This window comes from Microplitis mediator, chromosome 2, assembly GCF_029852145.1.
Source record: "Microplitis mediator isolate UGA2020A chromosome 2, iyMicMedi2.1, whole genome shotgun sequence".
Lineage (NCBI taxonomy): Eukaryota > Metazoa > Arthropoda > Insecta > Hymenoptera > Braconidae > Microplitis > Microplitis mediator.
Window position 1 is genome coordinate 4,908,651 of NC_079970.1, and position 8,429 is coordinate 4,917,079.

Genomic DNA, 8,429 nt, shown 5'->3' on the forward strand with positions numbered 1-8,429 from the left:
TTGGAAAAAAAAAAAAATAAAAAAACATGAAGAGGAGTTTTTAAAGCTTTAAAAGGGCCTTTGTAATGAATAGGGTGATACTTAAAGATGCATGTATCCAACGCGGGTAAAAAAATAAACGCAAAGATTGGTATCTCGTTCTTGCTAACGCTACAAACGAGAGAGCTGGTGCTGGTGCTGGTGGGCTATTACTGGCGTTAATAAATCAAGTACGCGAACCACTATCTTCTCTTTTCTCACACGTTTTATTTCGTCGTATACAGCAGCAAAGTGCATAGTAATAATAATAATAACAATAATAATAATAATAGTAATGAGAAATTGCAATTAACAATGAACAATTAAGCGAATACAGTGACTTTTATTGGTTATTGCATGTATTACTTGAATTAGAGTAGTGAATTACGAGCACACGCAGGTTCACTAAGATTTTTAAACTCGAGAAATTATGCGAGTCGTTGAACTTTAGTATTATTTTTTAAACATTTAGTAGTTTGATGATTTATTAGATTTCGTAATATTTTTATTTCAAGTTATCGGAAAGGAAATTTTTGTTCGGACCCTAGGAGACTTAATAAGTCATCATTTTAACCGGAATAAAAATTCAGTGAATATTTAAAAATTAATAAAACTTTTAACTCTTCTGTGATAAAATTTTTAACATCAAGTTCAGACCAAAACTTATCTATACCGATAAATTATTTTGTTAAACTTTGAAATCCATAATTCAGTTCCCATTGAAAGAATTCGCCGCGACAAAATGTAATATTTTATTTAAAAATAGTACACCTGAATCTATTTATATAAAGTTAATGTTAAAATATAAATAACCGTCTAGTCTAATAATTTGATTCGACCTTTCATTCTAATTAATTTCTCCAGGTCAAAATTGACAAACAGCGAATATAACAATTTAAATAGATGTCAAAATCAATCTGACACTCAAAGCTCAAGAGATTAAAAGAACAAATGTTTAATTTAGGTCATTACATCATCGATTTTAAGTATATAAAATTAAAAAATTGATCATTTCTATTTTAGCCAGAACACTAAATGGATCTGAAATACTATAATAGGAACTGAAAAATCGAAGCAATTGGATTTTTGGTTACTGTGAAAGCGAACCGGGACAGTCGTAAATGAAAAAGTATATGCATGACAATAAAACAGTAGGAATAAAAAAAAAAAAATAATAATAATAAAACACAAAGAAAGAGAGTTATTAGTGAGATTATAGACAGGACTCTCGGCAGACTTCAAAGAGACCAATTCCCGTTTTCCATTTGGTCCATTCGGTTAGCAGAGAGAGAGAGAAAGAGAGGATGAGCTTAAACTATCATCCACCTAACCAAGACTCACCGGCTAGATTCTCTCGAATTCATTCTATCTATTACGTTTCTATACTCGAGAGCTGGTTGGAAATGGCTGTGCTCGTCTCTATGTCTCTCCTTTCCTTCCACTCTCCTTCTGTCCAGGGTGACTCCAAGAATTTCGGCGAGTTTCCAATGTAAGTCCATCTCTTAGCTGTGACTTGAATCGAGTTAAAGTGTCGTCCAAGTTTAGATGAGCACTGGAAACTCAAGTTATCTATCGTTTTGTCGGTTTTAACTTTTAACGACAAATCTTCATTTAATTACTCCAACAAATCGTTATTAAATATTTTATTTTTTGTCAATTCTTATGCTTAATTGTTGTATTGACCGACAAGATTTCATTACAAAATCATTGTCTTTTTGTTGGAGTATATTTCCAATACACACAGCATCGGAGATGCGTACAGAGTTACCTGAAATATGGTAACTCGCTCAGTTTTATGATCATTTTATACTCTCAGTACATGGGTCTTACCAAAAGAAAGGGACTACAGACAGTGTCCTTCTGACGTTCGTGCTGACCACTCATGCGGATCATTGTTAACTAGCATACTTTTAATTTTTGTCTTTTTGCCTCAATTATTTTAATAAAGCATTTGTGCCATCCCGAGTCAAAATATTAAACGTAAGTTGAACGTTCTTAACGTTTTAAACGTAAATTGAACGTTTTAAAAGTAAATTAAACGATTTTTTTGTATTTTGGTTCGTAAAAAATTGGTAATTTCATGAGTTATGATTTTAGTTTAATGATAACATTAATTAATTTATTTCAATATTTGTAATCACAATTTTCATAACCTTGATATCATAATATATGAAAAGATATAATAGTGTTAGATAGAAGTATCAAACTGAAAAAAATTTTTTTCAAAATACGAATTTTTTATTTAAGAGCCAGAAAGGCGGAGGACAAAATTTTAGGGAATTGGCGTGATTATAATCCAGGAGTACAAAATCGATAAAAAAATTTTTTTGGTATGCTTATATATATGTTTTCTTATTGTATAAGTCTAAATAGGTTTTAGTTACGTTTTCGATTTATGATACTCCAATCTACGTTTTGAATTAGTTAAAAGCTGTCAAATTGAGTTTTTTATGTCCAAAACGTTCAATTTACGTTCAAAACGTTCAATTTACGTTTAAAACGTTCAATATTTCGACTCGGGATTCTTTGACTTTAAATATACTTATATAAATTAAACTAAATCATCTTTATATTATTGGATTTCTCCTTCCAAATGTCCTGATTCTAAAATTTTTCAAATCTCTTGAGGTTCAAAAAGCAGTCACTGAAATTTTAAACCTGACAAGCATCCTCAAACAACTCAATCTTGTTCAATGATTCCTAACTCATTAATTAAATGGTTACGTTGAATTTTTTACTCAATTTCTAATGTAAATTTGTTTTATCTATTCTACAAAATTATTAGTTCAATTTACATTAATTAAGATTAATTAATTTGCTTGAACATATTAACAAATTAAAGAAGAAAACTCCTGGCGATGAAACAATAAAATTGTTTTCTAACGAGAAATAAATGAAGAGTATTGTTTAATATTCGCATTGTGGTAAAAATAATTGTTGAAATGAATAAATTGAAGATTACAAAAAGAGTGAATCTGTTAAATATTTTTTTTCTTTTCCATTGTTTTATTTACGAATTATTTTTTAATGAAATAAAATTATTTAAAGTAAGCCGTCATGCATTTGAGTTTTAATTTTAATGAGAGAAGTAGGAAACAAAAAGCCATTCATCTCAAAAAGTGTGTCTAGAACTGACAAAACAGTTGATATGGAATGATATAGAAGCTCTGGATTATGAATGCTCTTGCCGTGGTCGGATAAAAATAGGATGGATAATAGAGGTTGCCAGAGAAACTCCAGGAAAGTCTCCAGAAAAAAGTCCCTCGCTAATAAAAAAGCTTAGAAATAATAAAAAAACAAATAATAATAATAATCGTCATATAATTTTAAATGAAATAAAAGAGCAAGAAACCCCTGATTCCGATTTACTGTTGACATTTTTTAATTTATATTCTATTTATAGCTTGTGAATTTCTGCTTCTGGCATTTATAACGCTTTCTAAATTAATTAATCAAATAAATTAGCGCTATAGTTTGATAAGTTCAAAACAGTCGTCAGAACTCTGTGCTTGGAATGACATTAATTTGTATTAGACATTATTCTGGTGCACTGGACGGAAAAAAATAAATAGTAAATGCAAAATGATGCAGTCTTGGTAAATAAATATGATGAAATTATGTTGCGTCCATATGATTTGTCATGTTTCGGCTATATGATAATCATGTTGCGGTAGCATGAAAAAATCATGTGGCAGGAACATGATTAGTCATGTTTCGGCTACATGATAGTCATGTTGCGGTAGCATGAGAAAAATCATGTGGCAGCAACATGATTTTCATGTAACCTTAATAGCATAAAATTAAGCTGCAACAACTAAATATTTATGCTTCAGAAAAATTATTTATTATCAAGCAACAATCAAGCAAAAAATCGATTTTTTTAAAATCCTGACTACCCCTAACCCCTTCAGCAAAAATATCATTTGCAAATGATTTAATTCGATAATTTACTCTAATTGTCATCTGCAATATTATAAATCCGAAATAATCTAGTTGCTTGATAGTAAATAATTTTTCGGAAGCATAAATATTTAGTTGTTGCAGCTTAAGTTTATGCTATTAAGGCTACATGAAAATCATGTTGCTGTCACATGATTTTTCTCATGCTACCGCAACATGATTATCATGTAGCCGAAACATGACAAATCATGTTGCTGCAACATGATTTCATCATGTTTATTTACCAAGACTGCATCATGTTGCATTTACTATTTATTTTTTTCCGTGTGGTCGATTCATATTTTCATAAAATCTTTTTCATATTAAATTTTACTAAAAACTTTGACGGCATGTGGAAGAGAGAGAGAAAGAGAGGAATAGTGATCAGTTAGAGTAATAAAATTATGTAAAGAATCTACTTCTCTTTTACTGAAAATAATATTTATTTAACCGCCCGTTTTGATATTTACAATCTTCGATAAATATTCAATTTTCCTTTTCGTACTTTAACGCTGGAAAATACTTGATTCATTTTTCTTTATAAAATTTTATTTTCGTAAATTATTAATTAATTAGTTTAGTTTGTAAATTTAAATTTCAAGATTTAAAATCGCGTATTTATTAATTAGCACTGATAGTAAATGACCCGAGGGAAATTGAGTAATTATATATTTCAAATGTATATAAATATAATATAATAATAATATATTTTTGAGTAATCAATTGTCAGAATTTATTTCAATTTTTTAAAAAACGATGTAAAGTTTTGATAATAATTAATTACATTGAGTATAAATTTATGATTTAAAGCAATGGCTTTTGTTTGTTTAAATTGTTTTAACAAACTGTTAATAAATCAGAGTATAACTTTGATTTGTTATTTTATTATTTTATTTAATTATCAAACAGACAATCGGCGTTTTAATTTTAAAAAAATATAAAAATTGTCGGAAAATAAAAAAAATTTTTTTGCTCAGATAAAAAAAATGATTAACGTGAAAAAGAGCAGGCGAGCGGTATTTTAAAGACACTGAGAAAATAAACTATTGGATGAAAAACATTTTTATAAAGTAATGGGTGAAATTATGCATAGAAGATATACTTTGCATATGAAAATATTTTTTTACCTGTTGGAGTATGTAAAAATTTTTCGTTATCATAAAAATCTTTTTCGATGAAAATTTTCTCTCAGAGTTGAACAAAAACGTTGGTTTAAAAAACACGCTCGAGTTGATGGGGTTTTTAAAAATAGTTTTTTTTTTTTTACCAGCACTAAATTGCACTTTGTAATGAGATAGAGCGTCGGTACTAAGTTTGATCCTTTGGACTAAAGACTAAATCTACTGATTTCTATCTACATATTATACCGTGTTAGTCTCATCCCGCATCTGTGCAAACCTTTAACATGCACACTCGAACGAGAGATACAAGCGCATATCCCGGATATACATATATATTGTAGACTTGTAGGCAGTGATATAGTCATCGAGAGATAGATAGAGGCGAACGGTAACTGAGAGCCGGATTTCGTACTCGACGAGGTCACAATGTCGAAACATCTACCCCTATCACGAACCAAGATATATAACCTACTGATACAAGTCTATTTGCCAAAGCTATTGGATTTTAATATTTAAAAAAAAATATATATATGTGTATAAAAATTTTCTCTTGTTTTTATAAAATATCTTTGCCTATTGTATATTAAAAAAAAAAATTTTAATTTACTTTAAAATTTATTTTACGTGTCAAAAATATTTAATAAACTGACGACAACAAAAGTTATCAATAAATTTTTGTCTCTAATAAAAATTCAAAAAATTTATCACTAGAGATTTGTCATTGAGATTTAAAAAATTTCCGGCTTAAATTTTAATTAAAAAAACCGTAAATCCTTTGTAATATTTTTTGAAGAATATTACAATGAATATAAAAAAAAAAATGGGCAATAATTAAAAAGGAAAGGAAAAAGAAAATATATATAATTGTTATAGTAAAACTTACCGTACTGGGTGTCCAATTATGCGGCCAAGTCCTGGTGTCATGACTGCTAGCACCGGGCGAACTGGCAATAAAAACAACACGTCTATCAGTACTTCCTGTTCCGGTGGCGGTTGTGGCGAGCAATGCCGCGGCTCTGGCCCTCGTGCCCGCGATACTCAGAGTCGGTGACGTAGCCATTGTCAACCTAAATCACACGTTACATACATCACTTACTAATTTAAAACATTCAATATTAATTACATTAATTATACAAACTAACTTCATTTTTTAAGAAATTTTTACTTTTATTTTAATACTTTATTACATTACCTATGCACAATTTAATTAACGCTTCCTATATTCACACATTAATATTCATGAAATTTAACTTTTTTTTTTTTATTATTATTTTTCACTCTATTACCCGAATTATTTTTATTTTTTCATTATTTTTATTCCCACGTTTTTACTTCTATTACTTTTTAATCTTCTAAATACTTCCTTTCATCTTATGCCATTATGCAAATATTTTAATCACTTTGCAACGCCCGATCGATTATAAATATTCTCTCTCTATATATATATATATATAATCTATAATATTGATGACGTTCACTGTATATTAAAGCTTTTCATATATCTAGCATAAATTTACTACTTAAAAATACTTTTTTATTTACAACTAAGCGACCACTTAACAAGCAATAAATATTTCAAATAATTTAATAAATTTTGTTGTTTTTTCATTCAACGCTACTGTGTATTTTTAATTAAATTATTTATTTTGTTGCTCATAAATTCACTTTGATTTTATTTATTTATTTATTTATTTATTTATACGGCGACAGTCATAAATAACGTGTTAATAAAAAATAATACCGCGCACTTTTGTACTAAAAATTCACAAGTAGATCCAGCGACACAAGTGATAAATCTTTAACCAACACATTCACTTAAATACTCACGCTCTATCTTTTTAAATTAAATATTTATTTATATTATTCACTGCATAAATTATTTAACTATTTCATTAACGATTTTTGACAGATTTATTACGGATTAATTCTTATGCATTTTAATAAAAAAAATCGTATCTACATTCTTTGACACGTGTCAGCAATAATACTCGTACATATTTCTCTTTAATCCACTGGCTATCGATCCAATCAAGAGGAAAAAGTTTTACATTTTTTTTTTCAAAAAGAAAAATTAATATTCTAAATCTCTATTTTTAAAATCCATTTTTATTAAAATCAACAATTATTTATATCTATACATAAAAATTTAATTTTAAAATTTAATACCCGAGTACTAAACCTCGAGATATATTTTATCCAAAGACCAGCGAGCGATCAGTTGCCGTAATAATAAATTCATTGACGTTAAAATTTATCCTCATTGTCTATTCATTTTGTAAAAAATTATCCGTAAAAAAATAATGCTCGAGACTTGGCAGAATAATATATGAGTACAATATAAGTAAAATTTATCATGAATATCGATAAAAAATTCTTTCCTGTCTATCAAAAATTCATGACTAAATATTTAAAATATATAAATAAAATAAAGTCCCCCGTCCATAGTCGCGTTTGTAAAAGTCCTGCACCCGTAGTCCTGATTTATTATTTTATTATTTAAGTAAGCGACGAGGAGCATCGCGTACGAGAACGCGCACGACACTGAACACCATAAAGTCCTAGCACTCGAGCTCACGAATTCGCGGGCTCACGTGGATAACTATTGCGCATGAACTGGCTTTATCCTCCCTCTTCCCTTATTATATAGTTTACTTACTACCCTACATACTACTACGACTACTACTACTACTATTACTACAATAATTACTACTTTTACTAGAAACATTGTTGCCGTTACTCCTCCCACTAATTTTTCCCCTTCTACGTCGACCCTTTCAACTTTCTTTGGCCCACTAGCTCTATAAAATAAAAAGTTACTCATTTTTTTTCCGCCCCCTTATTGCGGTGCCCTTTCGAATCCTCTGGCTGTATTCGGGACAGCATTCAGTTACTGGTCCTGCGAACGAACCGGTCTAATATTTCTTGTTATTTAATTTTCTTTACTTCGAATTTATTGCTGTCTTAAATAATTTCCTGGAATTTTAATTATAAAATAATTGATGCAACGATAAAACAAAAAAAATATGCTACTCAACTGGGAGAAAAAGCTTTTTACAAACAATTTTAACGGATAAAAGAGACAATTTTTAGTAAAGGAAAAATCGCACGGCAAAAAGTGGAAGCAATCTCGGATAAAGATAGAAGACAAATTCGCGGATGAACGTTTTCTCCCAGAGACAGTATGCAGTGCAGAACACCGAATATCGGAGAAGAACGAAATAGAAACGAGTAAGAAACAATGGGAATAGTAGTACACACCAGGGGAATTGAAATTGCAAAATGTAAAATCGACACTACTTCCTCGAGTACCAAAGAGATATCTCTTTACCTCTTTCATCGCTCGGTACTTAA

At 29.3% G+C, this 8,429-nt stretch overlaps 1 protein-coding gene across 2 annotated transcripts in view; it reads right to left on the reverse strand.

Annotated features, from left to right (window-relative positions):
- LOC130663428 (zeta-sarcoglycan) overlaps positions 1–7,609 on the reverse strand; it is a 131,809-nt gene extending 124,200 nt beyond the window's left edge. The window contains exons 1-2 of one of the 2 annotated variants that reach the window (XM_057462643.1): positions 6,271–7,609; positions 5,962–6,145 (exon numbers count right to left, since the gene is read on the reverse strand). In XM_057462643.1, the coding sequence (XP_057318626.1) occupies positions 5,962–6,138 (177 nt within the window). In that variant the 5' untranslated portion in view covers positions 6,139–6,145; positions 6,271–7,609. The remainder of the gene's footprint in view (positions 1–5,961; positions 6,146–6,270) is intronic. The other variant, XM_057462644.1, reaches the window with a different exon arrangement.
- Between the last annotated feature and the right edge of the window lie 820 nt (positions 7,610–8,429).